Genomic DNA, 25,563 nt, shown 5'->3' with positions numbered 1-25,563 from the left:
TGAAAAGAGAGCCTAAAGAGTAGGAGAAAATCTTTTCCACACACGCTTCAGACAGCACACTATTCTCCAGAATTTATATAAAGAACTTAAACTTGGGCTGGGGAGATAGCTCAGCTGGTAGAGTGCTTGCCTCGCAAGCACAAGGCCCTGAGTTCGATCCCCAGTACCACAAAAAAAAAAAAAAAAAAAAAAAAAAAGAAGAAGAACTTAAACTTTACACCGAAAATACAAGAACCCAATCAATAAATGGGCTAAGGGACTGGGCAGACACTTCACAGAAGATATACAGGTGGTCAACAAATATATGAAAAAGTGATCATCATCTCTAGTAATTAGAGAAATGCAAATTAAAACCACCCAAAGATTTCATCTAACTCCAATTAGAATGATTATTATCAAGAACACAAGCAATAATAAGTGTTGGCGTGGATGTGGGGAAAAAGGCACACTCATACATTGCTGGTGGAGTTGCAAATTGGTGCAGTCACTCTGGAGAGCAGTAAGGGGATTCCTCAAAAAACTTGGAATGGACCCACCATTTCATCCAGCTATCCCACTCCTTGGTTTATACCCAAAGGACTTAAAATCAGCATACTACAGTGATGTAGCCACATCAATGTTCATAGCAGCTCAATTCACAATTGCTAGATTGTGGAATCAATCAAGATGCCTTTCAACTGATGAAAGGATAAAGAAACTGTGGTATATACACACAATGGAATATTACTCAGCCATAAAGAATAATATTATTGTATTATGGCATTTGCTGGTAAATGGATGGAGTTGAAGAATATCATGCTTAGTGAAATAGGCCAAGCCCAAAAAACCAAAGGACAAAAGTTTTCTCTGATAAGTTTGATGACGATACATAACGGGAGAGGTGGGGGAAAAGAAGAATGAAGGAGCTTTGGATAGAGCAGAGGAGAATGGGGCGGGAGGGGATGGGGAAAGAAAAGAGTAGAATGAGACAGACAGTATTACCCTAAGTATATGTATGATGACATGAATGGTGTGAATCTACATCATGCATCATAGAAATGAAAAGTTGTATCCCAATTGTGTACAATGAATCAAAATGCAGTCTGTAAAAATAAAAATTTAAGGGCTGGGGAGATAGTTCAGTTGATAGAGTGCTTGCCTTGCAAGCATAAGGCCCTGGGTTCGATCCCCAGCACCACAAAAAATAAAAAATAAAAATAAAAATGTAAATAAAAAAGAAATAGAAAAGTCCTATGGTCCATTTTCAGAATAGAGTATTTAGTCTTAATTGAAATATAAGAACCAATCATACCCATTTTAACTACAGCCCTTCCCTTTGCCCACCCCAATTTTGAAATTAGTCAATTACACAGATGGTAGCTCTGAGCTCCTCCTATCAGAACAACGGGCAGTGCTGAGTTAGGAAGAAAAACAGGCAGTGAAACTGAGCACCAAGAAAATCTAACCTAACTACCAAAAGGAAACCGGATATCGTGAAGTTGAATTTCTTGAATTCTACAAATTAGCCTCAAGCACTGTCCCTATTAGAGGCAAATGGAAGTAGAGCTTAAAGAACTGGGACTGAACCACGCACCTCACACACTGGCAAGTTCTCTACTTCCCAGCCACACCCCAAGCCCAAGACTGGCATTTGAGACACTTCTCCATTGAGCAGTATCTGTCACATGTAGCATCCCAGTCTGGGGATAAGACGACCTCTGAGTCCAGGCATGAAGGAGGACACACCTGCCTGCAGGAAAGGCCTCTTCTGACTTGACTTGGCCATGACACCACCTCCCCTGGGAAGTCTCATCTCTGCATCCTTGCGTTCCATAGTGTAACTACTCATGGGGGATGAAAGAGGCAAGGAGGCCAAAGTTTATGAGCTATGTACCATGTGGGAGAATGAAGTTGAGATTCGGAAGACCTGAGCCCCAGCTCTCGTTCTGTACCCTCCTGTGTCACACTGCTTTGCTGGCTTAAGCAGGAAAGAAGTCTTGTCACTTAACAGGAAGTTTCGAGGCAGGCTGTGGGGAAGACATGGTGAGGTGGCACTCCACAGCCATCCTCTCCTTGTAGTTGTCTTTCCACTACTGGCAAGAAAACTGAAAACTACATTTCTCTGGTTCTTAGCTGTGATTTGAGATGGTGTTTTGGCAAAACAGGTGCACGTGGGATGTGGAGAGTAGAAACGGAAGGGACTGCATTAAACAATTTTGAAAGTTACTTGGTTTTCCTGTGCTATGTCAGCAGAGTCTCCATGACTACCCTTGATTTATAAGAACAAGGAGGCTGGCTGTGGACCATTTATTCTGCAGGTGCTGATGACAGCAGGTGCACCACATCACCATCTTTTCTGTTTGTAGCAGTGGCACTGCAGTCCTGATTAGAAGAGAGTCAGCAGCTCCCTCCTAGTGCAGTGTGATGCGGGGAGTCAGTTCTGGATGATCTACATGGAGTGCACCTTCTAATAAATCCCTGTCTTCTTAAAAAAAAAAAAAAGGGTTGTCTACACAACCAAGTGTGGTTTCTGCCAGACTGTTCGGTAGCATACCCTTCTGCAGAAGTATGGTTTGCTTTGCATGTGTTTGCTTCCTCATGGCAACCTGGTATTTCTAAAAAAGGGAGGATTATGAGTATCCAAACTAAGGAGCCAGCAAGGTAGGTACTAAAAACCGAATCCAACTCATAGCATGGAACACTGGGGGAAAAAGAAAATCAGTTTCCAGAGAGAAGGGGAACAAAACACAAAGAATGTAAATGGGCTTCATTCCAGAATGATGTTAAAATTATTAACAATAATACTACAAAACAGAAAAAAATACAGCAATACCTTCCAAATTCTAAGGGAAGATCATTTCCATCCTACAATTCTGTTAAGCCCAACTATCAATTATGCATGCAAATAGAAGAATGTCATTTTCAGACATACAGGACTTCAGAAAATATACTCCCCATGTCCTCTTTCATGGGATGTTATAGAAGTTGTAAGATTCACCAAAACAGTGAAATAAACCTACACAGAAAAAAAAAAAAAAAGAGAGAGAGAGAGATTCAGGAAAATATTTAAACAAAAGAGAAATAGAAAAGCAATTCTCAGGATGAGGGTGAAGTTCCAAGTCAATTGCTACGCAGCAGGTAGAAATCTAAAGTGGAACAAATGAGCAAATTCTGAGATACCTCTTTGAGGTGAAACTTAACACACCACTCATGTATGTGATGTACTGAAGGAAGATTTATACCCAACAAAGTGAGTTTAGGGGTAAATCTGTGATAAGTACATTTTAAAACTTGGGCAATTAAAAGTGTATATATATATATATATTAACTGCAATATTAACAGTAAGGAGAACAGATGTAACAAGTAAGGACACATGTATCTATGGGTGGGCTGCAAAGCCCTGCAGGATCAGCACTTACCATTAGCTTTCTGACCTCCACTTGTTACTCTACTCAATCTGCTTCATCCAAACTTACTTCCTTGCTGTTCCTAGAAAATGTCAAGTACACTCGCAACTCAGGGCCTGTTCCCTCACTGTGTGGAAACTTCTTCTCCCAGATATTCAAATAACAACTACTCTCACCTTTCACAAGTCTTAGGGCAAATATCACTTTCAAGGAGGAGGGCAACCTAGCAATCCGTTTAAAGTTATCACCTGCACCCTCTCCATGTTTCCAATCTGCACCTCTGATCATTTTTTTGCCATAGCACTTATCAGGTCTCCATATATTGTATGTTCATTGTTCATTATCTGCTAGCCTAGCTAGAGGTTAAGTTTCATAGGGAGCACACATCCCAAGCACCTGGAATAGTCAATAGCAATAAGTAAGACATCGATAAATGTTTACTAAGTAAATAAATAACATTGAAAAGCAATCATGGAATACTATAAAAACTTCTTGTCTCACCTGCAAATAGTATCTATATAACCATAATAATATTCATCCTAAAAAATTATGATATAAATATTACAGACCAAGCAAAGGTTTAGTGTACATGCATGTAGTAAAGTAAGAAACTTAGCATCCATCTTCCAAGGAGAAATCAATAAATACACAAAGTTGTAAATCAAAAAGTAACAATGGAAGCATTTTATTCAGATGCATGAAAGCAATCAAAATAATGTAGCTAAAACTGATTACCCAGGGCTGGGGAGGAGGCTCAGTTGGTAGAGTGCTTGCCTCACAAGCACAAGGCCCTGGGTTCCAGTACCACCAAAAAAAAAAAAAAAAAAGTTTTTAGAACTATCTAATATTTGAAATTATGATGCATATATCATAAAGTAAATCTAAGAAAAAAATTTTAAAAGAAATCTTGAGAAACCATGCATATAACAGATCCAAAATTAATATCCAGGTCATACAAGACCAACTACCCAACAACAAAAATATATATATGATGAAGCATTTTATAGATCACAAAATAGAGTGGCCAATAACATAAAAAGTTGTTCAACCTCATCACTAATCAGAGAAATGCAAATTGAACCATGGTAAGATTTTTTTAATCTCTACCAAACCAACAAATATTTAAAAGTCTGACATTTCCATCATCAAGATTATCAATGAAAATGTGAAAGAAACTTTCATAGACTGCTAATGGGATTGTATGCTATTGTAACTACTAAAGAAAACACTGGACTTTACCTAGATAAGTTTAAGATATACTTTCCCAACAAGCCCCAAGCAATTCTTCTCCTAGTTATATATCCTACAGAAAATTCTGACACAAAGGTGCTAAAATAATGTAATTTTACCACTATATTTATTGTTATATCAAAAAAAACTGGAAACAAATTTTCTTCTATAAGAGAATGGATGTTACATATTATTCATTAAATGAAACATCCTCATAGTTGCTAAAAAAACGAATGAACAAGAGTAAGTTAAAAGGCAAGTCACAAAGACCTACAATGTCTTCTGTGTGATTCCATTTATATAAAGTCAAAATAGCAAAACTAAATATGACTAAGTGATAAAAAAAAATAAAGAAAGCAAGGGGATGATACACAAAGTTCAGTAGAGTCATTATCTCTGAGAGCATGTTAAAGATGGCATCATGGAGGAGCACAAAGGGGACTTCAGTATGGGGTATGTGATTGTATTCTTTTGCAGTATAAAAATAATAAAATTGTGAATGAAAAACAGACACCTATGACTGAATGGAACACAAAACTTGCATACATTTTCAATCAAAAAAAGATTTAAGTATTTGAGGGTCAGAAAGTTTAAGGACTAACCAATAAACACAAATTAGTCCTAAAAGTCAAAACTCGAGTTAGATACATCTGACTCAAAATTTGACGCTCTTTCAACTTAGAAAATCAAACAATTACCTTGGTTAACTTAGAAAATATATGTAAACTGCATTCTTAAAACAAAATTGAGGGGCTGGGATTGTGGATTGTAGAGTGCCTGCCTAGCATGCATGAGGTCCTGGGTTCATCTCATCACTACATATAGATAAATGAATAAAACAAAGGTCTATCAACATCCAAAAACATATTTTTTAAAAAATTTAAGAGGAGAAATCACTGGAAGTAAAAAAATGCCAAAAGTTCCTAGTGAACTTCAATATAAATGACAAACAATGGAGACGTAGAATCCCTGAAGAATGTGTTACAATTATTGTAAGGAACTGTGCAACCAACACCCAGCCAACCTAGCACTAACCTGCAAGGAAAGAAAGGAGAAGAAAAGTACCATCTACTGAGGACCTTCCATGTGAAAGCACTTTATATGCAGTACTTTATTAGTTTTCTCAATAATGCTAGGAATTAGGTATAATACTCATCTTAAGATGAAAGAATGATTCAGAGGGCTAGAGAAAATAAATTATTCAATGAATATTCCCAGTGCCCCATCTGGCTTGGAGAATTTCCATTGGCCAGACAGATAAGCATAAAATATCAGAAGATGACTACAACAATATTACAGATATTAAGCTTAATGGTATACAAGAGTATGGAATGAAGAAGCCAAAGTAAGACACAGAATGGATCATTTCTTCTTGCTGAATCAAGATTTCCATATACACTCAATATTCCACTAAATATGAGAGCAAATGGTTGCTTACCTATGACCAGGGTGGTAAATAGCAGTGTTTATTCCATGAGGATAGTAAGTACTGAAGTTGAAACTGTGACTCTCTTGGTAGCTCTGATTTGTTCCCACACTAAATTTAAGAAGGTAAATATGAAAAAATATCATTAAACCACAATGGATATCATTAAATATCAACAAGATGTCAACACCAAATATTGTTGAGAATGCAAAACAAGCAGAATGCCGACATGTAGAAATGTGATTGACACAAATATTTTGGTAAAGATTCTGCTAGTTTCTTATAAAAATAAACTATATCCACCCTATGTCCCAGTGATCCCACTAGATGTTGACGACACAGGAAAAATGCAAACATATGACCATAAAGACTTACACAAGAATGGGCATAAGAACTGTAATCACAATAGCCCAAACTGGACACTTGGAGGTCTCAACAGAGGAATGCATAAACCAACCGTGAGGTATCTATGTCTCTATGTCAATATACAGTAATCACGAAATGCTAATCAGGAAAAAAGAATGAAGTACCAGTATGCATAAAAATATTGATGAATATCAAAATACGCTGAAAGAAAGACATGAACAGAAGACTACATGGTGTGAGTCCATCAATGTCAATTACTAGAATAGGTGAAACTAATCTATGATTTTTTTTTTTTTTAACTGAAAATGGGTTTGAGACATTTACTCTCACCTTTCTTTTTATTGAAGGAGTGAAATATTTTCAAAGAAAATCTGTGCCTTATTTTTTTAGGTGTAATTTTTTTGAATTTTTTTAATTTTTATTTTTACAGACTGCATTTTTGATTCATTGTACACAACTTTTCATTTCTATGGTTGTATGCAATGTAGATTCACACCATTCATGTTATCATACATGTACATAGGGTAATAATGTCTGTCTCAGTTCACTATCTTTCTTTCCCTGACCCCCTCCCACCCCATTTTTCTCCACACAATCCAAAGTTCCTCCATTCTTCTCCTGCCCCACATCCCCCACCTAAAAATTGTTTAAACAATAGTTTTTCTGGGTATGGACATAGAAAGAGATGTACTGGTGATAGGGGACAGAGAGATGCAAATGGTGAGAACATAGGTTAAGGGAATACTTCTATAAAATGGACCCACTGCATTGACCCCCACATGCTTTCTTTTCTAAGAAGCAATTTACCTGCAGCCCTGCCTGGCTTAAGTGGACAAGCTATGTCATATTCCTCAGTAAACTACCTGTTATCTGCAGGAGAAACACAGGCCCAAAATAATGTCAATAAGAGGAACCCCAGTTACCCAAAGGGGGAGACTTTTGTGACCTTTCCAGTGACCAAATTCCAAAACTCAGGGAGATAATTCCTTCTAACCATAAAACCAAAAAAATTTGTGAGAATTTATGGTTAAGACTCCAATTAGAGGGCTGGGGTTATAGCTCAGTGGTAGAACGCTTGCCTAGCATGTGTGAGGTAGTGGGTTCAATCCTCACCACTACATGAAACTAAATTAAAAGGTATTGTGTCCTCTACAACTTACAAAAAAAAAAAAAGGAATCCAATTAGGACCAGTCAGCATGGGCCAGAGTGACCTAGAGTTGTCATGACAGCAGGGACTTGAAAGTCTGATGTCAGTCAAAAGTCAAGAGGTGGACCTGGGTAGGACACTCTGGAAACTGCTCTGGGATCTCCAATAAAACTGGAATGTGGGAGAGCACACAGTCCCTCTCCTCTCTTGAGGGAACCCACTCTCTCCCTTTCCTTTTTTCTATCCCTTCAATAAACTCATGCCTGTTACTCTAAGTGACATGCCTGAAATCGTTGACTTGATCACAAGAATTAAGGTTTGAAGAGGGGTCTTTGTGCTGCTGTAGTTTCTCAGAAGGCCCCAGTCCTGCAACAGTGGGAAGAGGGAACTTCCTAGCATGATATCAATTTTTTGTACTTTGACAAGGATGTGAATGGCACAAATGATACATTTGTCATAATTCACTACTGGGTATAATCAACATTTGTGTATATTATATGCCATTTTTACCCCAAAAGAAAACTATAAGCAAATGTTGAATTCTAATTAATGATATGAATGCTGAAGTATTTGAGTGCTGACATCTCCAACTTATTTTGAAATACATTACAAAACTGATTAGTAATTGGAGACAGGGATGAATAGATGGTCAAAAAAGTGATATAGCAAGTACGTGAAATCCTAAGGATAGAATCCAGCAAAAAATATATGGGTGTTCAATACACAATTCTTTCAACTCTCCAATCATATTTGCATGGTAGAAGAAAAAAGACATCTGACACTAAACGTGAGAAATAAACAAGGTATCAAATATGACTTCCCAAAGTACATTTTTACCTCACAAGGTAACTTCTAAGTTCTCCCCGGTAATTGATGACCAGGAGTTCTGCAGACCACTGTGCACTTGCTTTGTATTCTAAAAATATCAACCCAGCAATGGCATAGCTCAAATCACCAACAAAACTAGATGCCTGTAGAAGACAGAGAAATTAAGTTACTAAAAAGAGTAGATACAAGTTAACACATGCTTAACTGGAGGATATCCAAGACACTGGCTCTGATACTCTAATCTAGACCAATTCTCCCAACCACAGCATCTCTCTGAGATGTTCACACAGGTAAGTAAATTTCTATTCACAGGAAGGGAGGAAGGAGGGAGGGTGGGAAGGTCAGGAGGAAACAAGGAAGCCCACTATATGGACTCGAAACTCCAAATATAAGCTCTCAAATGTTAATTTCTGCTGCTAGCAGTAGTCTACGCTAAAAACAAAACAAAACCAACCCCAAGTACTTTCCATTTGCCTAATGAGTAACTTAAAGGAAAGGTCATTTAAAATTTGCACTCGTTATCAACCTTTTCCATCAACTAACTATCAGGCTATATTGCTAAAGATCGAAGGTATGAACACCTTGGGAAGTACACATAATAAAGTTTATTCCCTTAAAGGTAATCAGAATATGTCACTACAAAATATTCTATTTTGACATAAAAATCATTTTGAGCAGAAGGCAACTGAGAACCAAGGAATGCAGCAAAGTTCTCTGCCTAAAAACAAGGCAAAAAATTTTTCTTCAGGAAGGTGCCTCTCTGTGCCAGGAAGAGGAGAGTGCAAGTCATACTAAAGTGAGTCTGCAGAAACAGACCTCATTAAATAACCCTCATCTTCCAGCAGTTAATTTCACATATTTCCTAGGCACTTTCCCAGTTTATAGACCTTTATTAAAATAGTATATAAGTCCCTGAGTCTATCTGCTTCCTTGAGTTGTCAATTTCTGGGAAGGTCCAGGCATGCAAAAGCATTAATAAAATCTGTATACCATTTGTCCTGTTAATCCATCTCGTCAGTTTCATTGGCAATCTCTCAACAACTAAATTTGAGAGTAAAGTTTTTTCTCCCCAACACTAATGGTTCCTCATAGCCTAGAACCACTCATTGAACACCTGATACTGCCTAGTCCAAATTGAGCTATACCATAAATATAAAAATATACATGAAATTTCAAAGATTTAATACAGAAGACATAAGTAAAATATCTCATTAATATTTTATGATTATATGTTGAGATAATATTTTGAATATACTAGCTCAAATAAACCAAAGAAATCTTACCTGTTTATTATAGCTACTAGAAAATTTTAAATTATATTTGATTACATATGTACCTTGCATTATATTTCCTAATATACTAGGCTAGAAAATAGTAATCTGAACTCCTTTGTTTGGTTCCAAGAGCCCAAGGCACTTTTTCCAGGTTTTTACATTCGTTATTTTTGAATGAAAAAAAAAAACAACGTTCTCAACTCTAACTTCTCATCAGAATAAGTTGAACAGTTTGCAAATATTAATCCTCAGCTCCTGTACAGATCAACTACATACAAATGAATCTTGTGGGTAGAACCTGGGCAATCCAGTAATGTATTTTGGTTTCGTTTCTCTTTTCTTTATAAAAACCCCAGGTGATTCTAAGATACAGCCAGAGTTAGAACCACTGCTCTACTGCCCCTGTATCTCGTTCACTTGAGGAAGAAGGCTATAAACTAAAAAGCATAGATTACCTACACATAGAAAGCAACAACAATAGCAACAAACGTCATCAGCTGAAGGAATACACATACCGGAGAGATGACAAATAGTTCACTTCCCATGAGATCAAACACTCTCACAGTTCCTGTGCTTTCAGCATAGGCCAGCAGCGTGCAATCGTAACTCCATGCTACCCGTCTCCACTGGGGCTTTGGGTCTTTTGGAACTGGAACAAAAAGAGGTGCTTTTAACAATATGTCATAATGATAGTTAACATTTTAGTAACTGCAACTAAAGGATGTATTCAACTGTATAGCATTATCTCCAAGGATCTATAAAACTTCAATCAATAGAAAAGAACAGTTCCCAGAAATCCATTCCAAGTCAAATGTAAATCATGGCATATTCTCTCTTATTTTAGAAGCAAAGTCTGACACCAGAGGGCTGATGAATGCTAAGCATGCCCTAATCTGGTGAAGGCTCAGAAATAATATATCTCAAAAATAAAACTGAGAACAAAAGTCTAGAAAATAGATAGAAAATAATTCCAATCCAATTAGTTTGGTTCCTCTAAAAGCACAATTTGAGAAGTTTAAGTGAGATCTTTAAATATATCAAATACAGATGTCAAGACGATACAAATAAAAGGAATTTCATACAGATACACACATACATATATTTAGACAGACGCAACAGAACAGTTTTTAGTCAATCATATAAGATTTTATAATCAACACCTTAAAATAATCCTAATAATCCAGCTCCTAAAATTTTTTTCTTTGAATTTTTCAGTAGAATATGAAAGATATTGGCTGTAAGAGAAAAAAAAAGAGGTTATGAAACTCTAACCTGTGTTAGGTTTTAAGTTTTTATTATTGTATTTTACTGGCTTCTAGTTCCCCTTTTAGAATCTCAGAACTGAAGAGATAGGTAGGATAAATGCTTTCTCTTGTCAGAACTCCAGATGATTAAGAGACGCAAGGTAACACACGCGTCAAGAGCAGAACACCCCGGAATCTCAGCAACCTGCCTGCCCACACAGCAAGCTTACTTGTCAGTACTGCTTGGTCAGGGCCTTAGGATTGCTTCTGTGGGAGAGAAAAATAGCCCACCCCAAATCCAACACCTCTTCAGCATATTTTGAGTTAGTTATTCAGAGAAACCGCAGACTTCTACAGAACAAAAAATGGCTCTAAGAAGCTGTCCTTTTGGAAAAAAAAATTACATCTATCTACAAAATTGTGTCTGTCTAACCAGGAACAGAGGCACAGCCTCTATAACACCCTCAGTCCCAGCTCCAAGCAGCACTGAAAGAGATGCCTCCCACTTGGGAGGAGAGGAGGGATTAAGTCCAGGCCTTAGACCTAAAGCCCAGTGCCAGGCAGAGACCTATGACCTCTACCCCCAAGTCAATACCCACAAACTGGGCCACTGGCACTGCATTAGCCAGGTTGCAAGTAACACCTCCACTACCTCTCCTCCAACCTTGAGGAGGAAAAGAATCAAGACTCTGCCAGCTAGGAAGCAGGTCATGAAAACTAGCACAGGACTTTGTCTTGGAGCTCAATGAGACGGAAAACCAGGCAAACCCCAAAGGCCACACACCTAAACCAGAGCTCACAGATGGAACCTCCAGATCTATACTGGCATCAGGCAGAGAACTGTGCACCAGTAGGACAGACTGATGTTTTGGCCTGCATCACTGCCAGCCTTGGAGTATGCTCGGCACGCTCAGTCCCTCAAACTCCCAAGTCCCTGAAGCTGTAAAACTCAGCTGTAACTCCGAGAATATCAGTCTTGGTAGCCAAGAGACCGTCTCCACACCCCATCCCCAACTTCAGGCAGTCACTGCTATCCTCAGGCCAGTGCTTGCAGTAGAAGCTGCTAGACTGGCCCAACATCAGGAGATTCAAGTCTCAGCCTGCATCACTGCCAGCCCATGGTACAGGCCTGGGTGTACCCCTAAGACCCTGCAGATTCTTTTGACTGTGAGTCTTGGGTGCAAGGCAGCTTAGAGTCAAACTTGGAGCCAACGAATTACCTTTGCTATTACTACCCAACTTAGACAACCTAGAGTGGAGTAAAATTTCATTCATTCACTGAGGGTAAGACAAGGTCATCAGCATAGAACTCCGCAGTGCCAGGCTGGTGAAACCTAACACTGGGGAGATCCTAACAGTCCCCATCTACAGGTCAGTGCCCATGGACAAAGTCTCTGAATGGCCCCAGTGCTAATACAAGTGAAGATGTGGGGCCCCTGTCTATCATACTTCAATCCTGACCAGCATCGCCTGTGGCTAACTATAGCCAGATTGGGCCATAAGAATACTTAGGTGATAGGCAGCCGAGAACAGTGTGGGCCTTGGGCCTACTCAGTGCTGTGCTAGTCTTGGTAGATGACAGGCTCAGAGTGTGAAAGAGCTTGGTAGCTTTGGTAGCCACAAGTGTGGCATAGGGACCTGGGAATGGCCTCTCCACAGTGATTCTACCCAGAGTTGGAGACTTCCCAGTGGCTGTGGATGAGGTATCTGGGTCTACTATAGTCCCAGGGACAGGAAAAATAATTTTCAGAAATTTGTGACCTTCCCTCCAATTCTTTGCTACTATCACAGGTCAGTTTTCACCATCTCTTTTAACAGCTTCCTAACTGGTCTTTCCACCTTCAGTCTCTTCCCTTTTATTCCTGCCTCTACTATCCAAAGATAACACTTTAAAATAGAGATGAACAAATCAAATCTTTCTGCTACTTTAAAATCCCTGAAGGGTCTTCATTTCCAAAACCAAGTCTAAACTCCTTACTATACAGGAAAGGCCCTTACAAAAGGTCCCATCATATACCTTTATAGTTCCATCTCATACCACTTCCTGTGTCATACACCTAATAACCCCCACACCACAATCTCCTGGCAAGTAAGCAAATCTGCCTTTCATACACGTGGATGCCTTTACCTGGACTGCTGCCCTCCAATCTTACTCATTCTTCCAAGTCTAATTTACATATTACCTTCTCCTTCCTTGACACTCTTTGAGGCTGACTGCTCTCTTCTAGTGCCTCCAAATATGCTGTATATACATCTTTCATAGTATTTATCACATTGTACTATGTTGTTTATGTAACTATTTGCCCTACATATTTTGAAGTTCCTGAAAATCAGGAACAATGTCTTTTTCTAATTGCCATCCCAAGACCTGAAACAGAGTGATTTATGTTTCACTAATAAGCGAAGCCTAAGTCTCAGGAAAAAAAACGTATATTAATGGGGCAGGTAATGGTAAGGGCTGACCTTCCCTAAAGAACACCAATTAAGTGTGCATTACATAACTGAGGTCCTTCTGCTACCTGAAAGAGGTACTATGTAGAAGTCAGACTTCCCTTGCCCTCTGTTATATTGTGTATATGAGCAAAGTACACCAGATATCAATGAGCTTCATTTTGACTATCAATAGGTTAAAAAATATATTTAAAAATCCAAGGGAGATCCTTGAACATAAGAGGGTCTAAGCAATTTTATTCAGTCCTACCAAGACACTACAGAAACTCTATAAAAACCATTTTTTATAAATGGGAGTAAAATGAAAAATCAGTTCCATGTCTTCAGATAGCTAAAAAGAAAAACCAGTGTGGAAGCAGATACAAAATGATAAACAACTCAGGAATAAAAATCTGCATATGCACAGATGCTGCATAAAAACCAGCAAGAGGACGACTTTGCCCTGAAAAATATTTATGTGCTAAGAAAACTCTGCAAACATTTTTCTATTACTATTGTCTTACCTGAGATAACAGATTTTTCCTCTTATTTCATTTTGATGGGATAAACAGACATATGCAGTACATTCTGTTTCTAAAATAAGTTCCATCTGAAAGGGATTTGTTTGTACTATTACTTCTGGTTATAAACAGTAACTCCAGAAAACTCAGCCTGTGTTTTGACCCAGATAAAGATACATTTTCATTTCAAGATAAGATTTCACATAACAATATGAAAATAAAGTCTTTATCGCTGGATCTTTTCCAGGTACCTGTGTGATTTGGGAAAGGAATGAAAAGTGTAGATTTTTACAAAACAAATGTCAACAGAGTTATCTGAAAAGTATTCAAAGATGCTGATGGAACAAATTAATGGCAACCTGACAACTGCCACTTCAAGGTCAAACTGTTCATACCTGTCCACATTTTCATCCACTGCAGTACCTGAAAGCTGCCCGGCTCTCTCCCAACTCCAACTTTTGCCAATGCTATTTTCTTGCTTAGAAAACCCTTTCCCTGAACCTTTCACTGGCTGGTTTTTTTTTTGTTTGTTTGTTTGTTTTTTGCGGTGCTGGGGGTCAAACCCAGGGCCTTGTGCTTGTAAGGCGAGCACTCTACCGACTGAGCTATCTCCCCAGCCCCTCACTGGCTGTTTTTTCAAGTCTCACTTTAAATCTCACTTCCTTAGGAGACCTTCTCTGACCACTCTAAGCAACCTAAGAACAATGGATTCTATCCTCAGTGTTACCAGAAACAGCTGAGTAAGGCTTTAGGGAGAACACTGAGGACTCAGTCTCCTCACCTGCACTATGAAGAGTTTGAGGAACAATCTCACATATATCCTGATTTCTAAGTCAGGAACCAGAGAGCAAGTGCAAATTAATGGGGAAAGAAAGACACATAGAGAAGCTAATTATTTATGTTTAAAATACAGTCACTAAAAGATACATGAGAAAAATTTTATAATTCTACAATAAGGTCTAAACATGATTAACAAACCCTCAGTTTATAAAGAAAAAGTGGAAAGTACTATTATTTTAAAAAAAGAACAACTCTGTGGAAAAAGACAAATTTAAGAGATTTCAATTGGGTACAAATATTTGCAACATGTATGATAAAGGGTTAACATTCATGCCACACAGATACTACAAAACAACTAAGAAAAAGTCAATTAACCCAAAAGATTATGACCTAACAATCCTCTCTCTCTCTCTCTCTCTCTCTCTCACTCACACACACACAAACACACACACACACACACACACACAAACCACACCAAATAGCCACTGAACATAAGAACTACCTAATAACTAAAGACATACAAGTTGAAAATAGGATGCTCTTTACCCTTTGTCTGTGAGCATGGTGAATATTTACAGGCTGGTGCTGAAAATGGATAAAGGAAATGGCCTCAATCATACCTTTTTCGTGGTTGTATAAATAGGCATAACTTTTTGAAAAGGACTATGGCAGCTGCTATCCCATTTTAGATTCTATACCCACATACAGAGCAACTTTTCCAGCATTGTTACGATGGGAGGTGAACAAAAACAGGTAAAATAAAAAAGAATACACTGTTATCCTAAATTTCTATAGAAAGGGGGAATAGAAAATGAAATGGGATTCACATTCTTACAATCAAATGCTATATCCACAGGAAACAGATAAATTCATTAAAAAGCCACCACCCTGTAAGAGGTCCCCAACATACTAAAAGGTACAGAACCAAATATATTGCTTCATCATGTCTCATTATAGATAAAAGCCATGTACAGAGTAGGATTATAAAAGGCTTTTATGAAGATTGCAAATTGAGATATATAATCATTCTTTCCTACTTATGTACTGTTTGAATTTGTTACAAGTTCTGCTTTTGTTATTAAACAAAAAGAGCAATTAGTCTTTTTTTTTATTTCTGCAGACTGCATTTTGATTCATTGTACACAAATGGGGTACAACTTTTCATTTCTATGCTTGTGCAGGATATAGATTCACACCATTCATGTAATCATACATGTACACAGGGTAATGACATCTATCTCATTCCACCATCTTTCTGACCCCTGGCCCCTCTCCCCTTCATTTCCCTCTGCATAATCCAAAGTTCCTCCACTCTTCTCTTACTTACCCTTTATCCCCACACCTGCATTATGTATCATCATCCATTTATCAGAGAAAACATTCAGCCTTTGGTTTTATGGGATTGGTTTATTTAACTTAGCATAATATTCTCTAATTCCATCCATTTACCTGCAAATGCCATAATTTTATTCTTCTTTATGGCTGAATAATATTCCATTGTGTATATTTACCAGTTTCTTTATCCATTCATCTATTGAAGGGCATCTAGGTTGGTTCCACAATCTAGCTATTGTGAACTGAACTGCTATAAACATTGATTGAACTGGATCTTCCACAAGACTGTGTGTAAAAATGGATTAAGGATCTCGGAATCAGACCAGAGACCTTGCATCTTATAGAAGAAAAAGTAGGTCCAGAGCTTCAACATGTCGGCTTAGGACCAAACTTCCTCAACAGGACTCCCATAGCACAAGAAATAAAAGCAAGAATCAATAACTGGGATAGATTCAAACTAAAAAGCTTTCTCTCAGCAAAGGAAACTATCAGCAATGCGAAGAAAGAGCCTACAGAGTGGAAGAAAATCTTTGCCAATCATACTTCAGATAGAGCACTGATCTCCAGAATCTATAAAGAACTCAAAAAACTCTATACCAAGAAGGCAAATAATCCAATCGACAAATGGGCTAAGGAACTGGATAGACACTTCACAGAAGATCTACAAGCAATCAACAAACATATGGAAAAATGTTCAACATCTCTAGTAATAAGAAAAATGCAAATCAAAACCACCCTAAGATTCCATCTCACCCCAATTAGAATGGCGATTATCAAGAATACAAGCAACAACAGGTGTTGGCAAGGATGTGGGGAGAAAGGTACACTCATACATTGCTGGTGGGGCTGCAAATTAGTGCAGCCACTCTGGAAAGCAGTGTGGAGACTCCTTAGAAAACTTGGAATGGAACCACCATTTGACCCAGCTATCCCACTCCTTGGCCTATACCCAAAGGACTTAAAATCAGCATATTACAGAGATACAGCCACATCAATGTTCATAGCTGCTCAGTTCACAATAGCCAGATTGAGGAACCAACCTAGATGTCCTTCAATTGATGAATGGATAAAGAAACTGTGGCATATATATACAATGGAATATTACTCAGCCATTAGGAATGATAAAATTATGGCATTTGCAGGCAAATGGATGAAATTGGAGAATATCATGCTAAGTGAGATAAGCCAATCTCAAAAAACCAAAGGAAGAATGATATTGCTAATAAGTGGATGAGGACACATAATGGGGGGGTGGGAAGAGTTAGTGTTAAGGTTAGAGTTAGGTTTCGGGAGGGGGGCAAGAATGGAGGAAGGAAGGACTGTATAGAGGGAAAAGAGGGGTGGGAGGGGTGGGGGGAAGGGCAAAAAATAACAGAATGAATCAAACATTACCCTATGTAAATTTATGATTACACAAATGGTATGCCTTTACGCCATGTACAAACAGAGAAACAACATGTATCCCATTTGTGTACAATAATAAAAAAAAAAAAGACTGTGTGTAAAAGAACTGTTTTCAGGCAATGCAAGACTGTCATCATTAAGAGGATGAAAAGAAAGACAAAGCAATCTGCCATGCATATGTATCTCAAAATCAGAGTTCCTAAATACAGAAAGACCGACAGACTTGAAAGATAAAATAAATACACCATTACAGATGGAGAAATCTATAGTTTTCCCAGGAATTGAGACAGTAAGAAATAGTTCCATTATCCAACTCAAACTGACATTTATAAAACACCCCAAAACTGCACCATACCCAAGAACCAAATTTTTAAAATATATGAAACATTCATGAAGATAGACCACAAGTCAGGCCATAAATCAAACCTCAGTAAATCAAACCAATTAAAGTCAAGTTGTGTATGCATCAAACAGAAACAGATGCAGATATCAGAATAAGCTTAAATGCTTAATATAAGAATTATATTAATTAATATATAATTCATTAATTAATTATATTTTAATATATTAATTATATTAATTAAATCTTTTCTTCCTAATATAAGAAAAGATTTAATTATCTAAACTTTCATCTTCCAAGTTAGGTGTGGCAGAATACACCTATAATTTCACCAACTGGGAAGGCTGAGACAGGAGGATTCAGAGTTCAAAGTCACCCTCAGCTACTGAGTGAGGCCCTAAGCAACTTAGCAAGACCCTGTCTCTAAAACATAAAAAGGGGTAGGAATTCGGTTCAGTGGTAGAGTGCCTCTGGGTTCAAACCCCAGTACCAATAAACAACAACAAAAAAAAAAAAACTCACATCTTCCATTCAGAAAAAAAAGAGCAAAACCAGAACAATAAAGATTTAAAAATCAAGAAAAAGAAAAATAAATGAGATTATTTAATAATATTAGTAAATTCACAAATCTCCATCCTGTCAAAACAGAACATAAATTATAAATATCAGAAACAAAATCTGAAAATATCCTATAAACAGTGAAAGGATAAGAGAATATTATAAACAACTCTAAGAATAAATTCCACAATTTAGAGAAAAATTCCATGAAAAACTAAAAATTTGAAAAGTTTAATATATCCATTTTTAAATTTTAAGAATTTGAACCCTATTAGAAAGAAAACTCCAAGTTTCTCTGGTGAATTCCAGTTAATATTTAAGGAAGAAATAATTCCAATTCTACACAAACTCTTTCAGAAAATAAAACAGGAACACTTGCCAACCAATATTTTAGGACCAGCACCATTGCAATATCAAAACAGAAAAGCACATTACAAGCAAACAATCTACATACCAGTATCCCTCAAAGAGATGCAATAATCTGCTACTTATACTATACACTCTTATATGCATAAAGGCCTGATGATTGCTTCGCCATGCCTGTGAAATCAAGTATGATATTGAGTTGCTTGCTGCTCAGAGATCAAGTTCATAGGCATCTTCTGCAATATCTGGATAGTTTGAAGACCTATGTCCTGACATTTAGGAAGCTGTCCAGCAAAAAAATATGGGGGGGTGGGGCAATCTATCATTAAATAAAGCCAATTACAAAACATTTTACTTTTATAGAACATATCTAGAACAATAAATATTATGGAGAAATTGAAAGAACAGATAAAAGGTTAACAGTAGTCATATCTTGAGATACTTCCCAATCTTTCTCATGGCAAACACGCACAGAGAATCATGCTGCATGGCATCTAACAGTAAACTAATGAGGCTGCTGGGAGCCTGAGGCAACCAGTGGGAGCTCAGGCAGTCAAAGTGCCCCTAGTCACTACAGGGCTGATAGGCGCCCGGCATTCCTACAGTAGGCAAGCTGCTGCTCACAGTTAAGAAACTCTGGTTTGCTATATCTCAAAATCAGAAATATGAAGAAAATCTCTTAATTAAAATAGAGCAGCTTGATAAAAATCTAATTCCATGTGGATTTTTAAGTCACTGTTCAAGACAAAAAAGAGCAGACTGAATGACTATAAATGGCATGGCAAAAAGAGTCCAAATCAGTTGCAATTCACATTTAAGACATTCTCAAATGGCCTATCTTTTATAAAACAATAATTGAAAAATATCAAAGTGGAACCAAATAGCTTCTATTTCAGTTTGCAGACTCTGCAATATGTAGTTTCAAAAATGCATTAACAACAATCTGGGCTCCTGTTCTCCAGACACACACATGAAATGTCATTTGGCATATGGGAGTTATTCCCATAAAGATGAGTCAGATAATAAGCAAATGATCATTACCTCATATTATATGAAATGGAAAGAAGCCATTAATGCAGCATTAAGGTCATAAATTCACACATTTGGAAGCCAACAAAATAAAACATTAGTTCTTAAAGCATTATCTCATCTATGCTGCCACATTAACTGTATACTCTAAAAATTTTAACAAATATTGTAATTTGTATGAAATACAGAACAGTTAAGCTTCCCATTTTCATGTTAACTTGTAGATTTCTCAGTTTACTTACTAGCTAAGAGCAGGTTTCTAATGCCAACGCTCCAAAGGACCCTGTTATGTTTGAATCTTCCAACATTTTGAGCAAGCTCCTCAGAAGCCTACCTCAGGGTCCCTATGCCCACCACCCAGTTAAAGGCTACACCAGAAAATATTCAAGTGAAACCCACATTGTTCTTCTGGGGACTTTTTGATCCATATACATGTAAGCCACTAAGGTCTACTTTTAAAAGCACTGATGAGGAAACTTCCAGAAAATCCTATAGCTCTAAACTTTAGATTTGCACTTATAAACACTACCTCTTTATGCTATTCTGAGAAGGATATTATGCTACCCTTACTGTTCCATTCATGGATGTATACACATTGGTATACATTAGGAATAAAAAACCATGAATACCATGACAATTACTCATAAATGTATAGAGATGTATATAGTACACATACTGTAACACAAAATACTCTCATGTATTTATTTCTAAAATTAATCAACAGGAACTAAGCACATAAACTGTGTTCATACATTCATTAGTAAAAATCATTTGACTAGTTCCCAAGTATCATTAACCCTTGCTTGATAAGGTCAAAATTCATGTGCCTACCATGTGTTGGGCATCATTCTAACCAGTAAGAATCTTTCTTAAAAGTGAAGGCAGGAGCCCTGCCTTCAAAGAACTTACAGTCTAACTGGGAATCAGATAAGCAGATCAACGATTAAAGGAAAATAGACGAGGTTGATTACCAAGTTGTAGACACAGATACAGATATAGGCACCAGAGAAACAAGAGGCATAAATGGTGAAGGCAGAGAGAAAAGGCTTCCCACAAAAAAGCTGATGCTGGACCTTACATACAGGACTGACACAGTTCAATGTAAAGGTGGGAACTCCAGACAGAAGGAACCACCTGTAACAAGGCATGAAAAGGACAACGAGGATGGAAAGTTCAATAGACATGTGGACACTACAACACAGGACACAAAGCAGGGGACTCTCACAGAAGACAGGCCAACTGTGAAAGGTCTTGTATCCTCAATTAGAAAATATGAATTGTACTCCACAGTCAATATCAAACAATTGAGATTGTAGGTAGCATCACAGTAATAATACTTTAACATGTCCTAAGTACTTATTATGTGTACTTATTTGTCCACAATTCAATCCACAAAATTAAACACTACACTACAGATAAAATCGAGGCTCACAGAATGTGTCTGCTTTCCATCACTGTGACAAAATGAGACAGTCAACTTATGAGAAGGAAATATTTATTTTAAGTCATGGTTTCAGAGGTTTTTCATTCAAAGTCACCTGGCCCTGTTTCTTTGGGCCTCTGGTGAGACAGAACATCATGGCAGGGAATGTGCGGGTGATGAAGCCGAGCTGTTCACCTCATGGAATCCAAGAAGCAAAAGGAAGGAAGGGATCAGGGTCCCAATATCCCCTTCCTGGGCACACCCCCAATGACCTAACTTCCTTCCACTAGAACCCACCTCCTAAAGGTTCTACCAACTCCCAGTAGCACCTCCCAATAGGCTAATGCCCAAACCTTCAGCATGAGACTTTGGGAGACATTTAAGTTCCAAATCACAACAGAAAGGTAAAGGAACTATCCAGTCATAGAGCGAAATACAAGGGATAACCTGATAGACTCCTCCTTTTAAAATGATCAGTTTGAGGCTGGGAGATAGAGCTCAATGGTGGAGTGCCTGCTTAGCTTGCAAACAGCCCTGGATTTGATCCCTAGCACCCACCAACCGGGGGGAAAAAGAAAAAAATCAGCTTGTCAGGGAATGTAAAGTGTGGATTAGGGAAGGGCACTGAGAAGGAAACCACATCAGCCAAGTGTTGCAAGAAACCGAGTGCTAAGAACCTGAACTAGGACCGTGATGCTAGGGTGCAGAAACGGGAGACAAAAGCCAATTAACCAGATTCAAGGGCTTGGTAAAGCCTGACTCTTCTCCACTGCAGCACCTGGTACAACGTCAGTGCAGTACTTGTTCTCGTTCTTCCTTGATGGACTGTAAACTCTCAGATCTAGGAGTCTATATCATCATCTCCATTGTACATATAGTGCCTAAGACAGTACCTGGGACATAGAATTAATTATCTGTCAAAGAAAGAAGACAAAATTTCTAGCTTTCTGGCTTGGGTGACCCAAGGATAATGGTACTACTGATCATCCAGGGAACAGAGGACAAAAAAACAGATTATAAAAGGAGATATACACTGAGCAGAATGGTACACGCCTATAATCCCAGCAGCTCAGGAGGCTGAGGCAGGAGGATTGCAAATTCAAAGCCAGTCTCAGCAAAATCCAGGCACTAATCAACTCAGTGAGACCTGTCTCTAAATAAAATACAAAATAGGACTAGGGATGTGGTTCAGTGGCCGAGTGCCCTTGAGTTCAATCCCTGGTACCAAAAAAAATAAAAAAGGTATACATTTATATAAATATGTAGGAAGTGTTACATTTGCTATTGTTACAACATACATTATGTGTAAAAATAACTCCACAGGAACATTATTTCATCCACAATATGTGTGAAATTGCATAAGAATGACTGACATAATAACAGAATTAATTTTATTGTTTATATGGGAACTCAAAAGTTTTTAAAATATTTAATCCTTAATTTCCTGAACACACTTAGGTGGCTGAGAATGACAAAAGTGAGAAGGAAAACGGCCCTAGGCTACCAAAGGTGCATTTGACAACACTCAACATCACCGCTCCCATGAGGAGGGGAATCCTCTGTTAGCACCACTGTGTAGATTCCAAAACTGATGCTTCCCTCCTTCTCACTCTTTCACTGTCAAAGACTGTTTTGATATAAAATATATCTACTATTTCTTTCAAGTAAATGAGAAAATGCATGCAAAGCACCGCATACAGAGTCTGGCACACAGTAAGAACACTATCACATTGGTCATCAACACGATGACTATGATTATCATCAGTGATTCCAACAGCTATGGCACTGTTTAACACAATGTTAGACAAGAGGAACCACAGGACCTATAAACAAACGTAGGTAAAAGACACATTTACCTATTACTCTCAATTATTTGCCTCCAGTAAGGTTCCCTCTGCCTTTTCATGCTCTGCTTCTGCAACTAAAATCCCAACCACTATCCCCAGCTTCTGCTGACTTCCCCCATTCTTGTGTATGTGTGTTTGCAAACTGGCTTTACTTTTTAAATTGTTATTGATGCATTATAATTATACGTAATAGGATTCACTATGCCATATTTGTACAAGCACATAATTTGATCAATGTCATTACCCAGTACCTGCCCTTTCCCCTCTCCTTCTCCCTCCTCCTAATCTGCTCCCTCTATTCTATTTCAACTGATGCATAATTACATATCTAAGCAGGATTCACTGTGGTATATTCATACTTGGATTTTACATTCTTTGGCACATTTTTGTTCCCCAGTACTTCCTATGCCCTCCCTCCTCCTTCCTTCTACTCTATTGCTCTCCCTTCTATTTTCATGAGATTCCTTTTCTTTCTTTAATTTCTTTTTTCTTAAATTCCTTTTCTTTCCTTAATTCCTTTTCTTTTTTCCCCTTTCTGACTTTTTTCCTTTCTCTCTGTGAGAGAAAACATTCAAACCTAGACTTCAAGTCTGACTCATTTCATTCAGTAAGTTGTTCTCCAGTTCTATCCATTTTCCTGCAAATGACATAATTTCATTCTCTTTTATGGTTGAATAAAACTCCATTGTGTACATATACCATATTTTCTTTATCCATCGACAGGTACCTAGGCTGGTTCCATAACTTGGCTATTGTGAATTGCATTGCTATAAACACTGGAAAGTATGTATCACTATAATACACTGATTTTAGTTCTTTTGGATAAATACCAAGAAGTGGGATAGCTGGGTAATGTGATGGTTCCCTTCCTTGACTGTGAGGAATCTCATACTGCTTTCTTTCTAAAGTGGTTGTACTAATTTGAACTGATTTCTCATTCTTAAAACTGCTTTCCAAAGATCACTTTTCTTCAACACTCTTTTATCTCACACCCATTAAGAACTCTCACTGCAAACTGTTGCTTCCTTGTTAGTTTTGTCTGTTTCTAATTAAATATTTGATTGCCTCACAGAGGACCACGCCCTTTTGCCCACAATCAGATCTCAAGTATCCAGTAAAACAGTTCATGCACATTAATTGCATTCAGTAAATTTTTGCTGAATATATCTAAGAATGATTAAATCCCAGACTTTTTTACTAGTCTGTATCAGACCAAATCTTGACATAAATATTTCTCCACTGATCCAAAATAAAAAACTACACTTAAATACTTTATCCCCAAAATGACAGACTTTTTAAAACAGTTTAAATTTCGAATTCTTCCAAAACACACATCTTAAATATTTAAGGCACATAAGAAAAATCCGTTACATTTTTAATTATTTTAAGTCATAATAATCCTTATTAATATCTAATATTTATTCTGAGTCTTAAGAAACATTATAAATTATCATAGACATAAAATTTTCATTTTGTAGTTTTGTAAATTCTTACCTTGACATTTCCCAATAATGGAAGTAAAGTCATCTTTGGCAGACCTGTAAAATATGTACAAAGATCAAGATAACAGTTTTATGCTAAAGATACTACTGTGTAAATCTACAAAATACTATAGATACTACACACCAGACAGCTTCTCCATACAACACTAAATCATTCCTTCTTTCACAGAGATAGTGTTATGCCTCAAATGAGCTTCTTTTTTTGGTGACAGTATTTTCTTCCAGCCTTCTTATGAAATCGGAAACAGGGCAACAACATGAATACAATGGGATAGCACAAATGAATTTAAACATGCTCTTTTAATGTAACAGAAATATCTGGTCCCCATTGCCAAAGGTTCTGAATCATTAAACTTGAGCTGAGCAAGGTGGCGCACACTTATAATCCCAGCTACGCAGAAGGCAGGAGGATGGAAAATTTGAGGCCAGCCTGAACAACTTAGACCCTGACTCAAAATAAAATAAAAAGGGCTGGGGGTATAGCTTATGGTAGAGTACACAGCACACTCAAGGACCAGAGTTCGATTCCTAGAGTCAAGGGGAAAAAATATATACATGATGGGGCCCAACACCTAAATCTTCACAGATTGATCCTAGTTAAGAATCAGTACTTTCTATCCATTACAAAGTTTTATCACTACAAAAGAAAAATTCTTATTTTAATAAATCAAATGGCCTAAACGGAACACCAGTGACCTGATTAAAAATCTGTAATCTTGAAATACATATTGGAGTACTGTAATTATCATAAAACATGTTCAAAAATAAAAATGATAAATCTTTTTTTAATATGTTCTTTGGGTGTAGATGGACAGAATACCTTTATTTATTTATCTATATGTGGTGCTAAGGATTTAACCCAGGGCTTCACACATGCTAGGCAAGTGCTCTACCACTGAGCCACAAACCCAGCCCAAAAAATGATCTTTAGAAGATAATTTACTAACAATTACCCAAAACCTTCATGTCTATTGCATTTGACCCAACAATTCTACTTCTATAAAATTGTCCCTGGGAAATTACAGATATATACAGATGTTGAGGAAATTAATGCAGTCTCATTTAAAATACAAAAAATATACCCAGAAGATTAATTAAATTTTGCTATGTACATGCAGTGAAATA

At 37.5% G+C, this 25,563-nt stretch overlaps 1 protein-coding gene across 1 annotated transcript in view; it reads right to left on the bottom strand.

Moving 5' to 3' along the window:
- Nbas (NBAS subunit of NRZ tethering complex) overlaps positions 1–25,563 on the bottom strand; it is a 342,733-nt gene that overhangs the window by 306,492 nt on the left and 10,678 nt on the right. The window contains exons 6-9 of the mRNA XM_047522365.1: positions 24,431–24,474; positions 10,175–10,308; positions 8,395–8,528; positions 6,056–6,154 (exon numbers count right to left, since the gene is read on the bottom strand). Coding sequence (XP_047378321.1) covers positions 6,056–6,154; positions 8,395–8,528; positions 10,175–10,308; positions 24,431–24,474 — 411 coding nt within the window. The remainder of the gene's footprint in view (positions 1–6,055; positions 6,155–8,394; positions 8,529–10,174; positions 10,309–24,430; positions 24,475–25,563) is intronic.

The sequence above is a fragment of the Sciurus carolinensis genome, chromosome 13 (genome assembly GCF_902686445.1).
Source record: "Sciurus carolinensis chromosome 13, mSciCar1.2, whole genome shotgun sequence".
Classification (NCBI taxonomy): Eukaryota; Metazoa; Chordata; class Mammalia; order Rodentia; family Sciuridae; genus Sciurus; species Sciurus carolinensis.
Note: the sequence above shows the minus strand (reverse complement) of the source record. Positions and strands in the feature narration are given on the sequence as shown.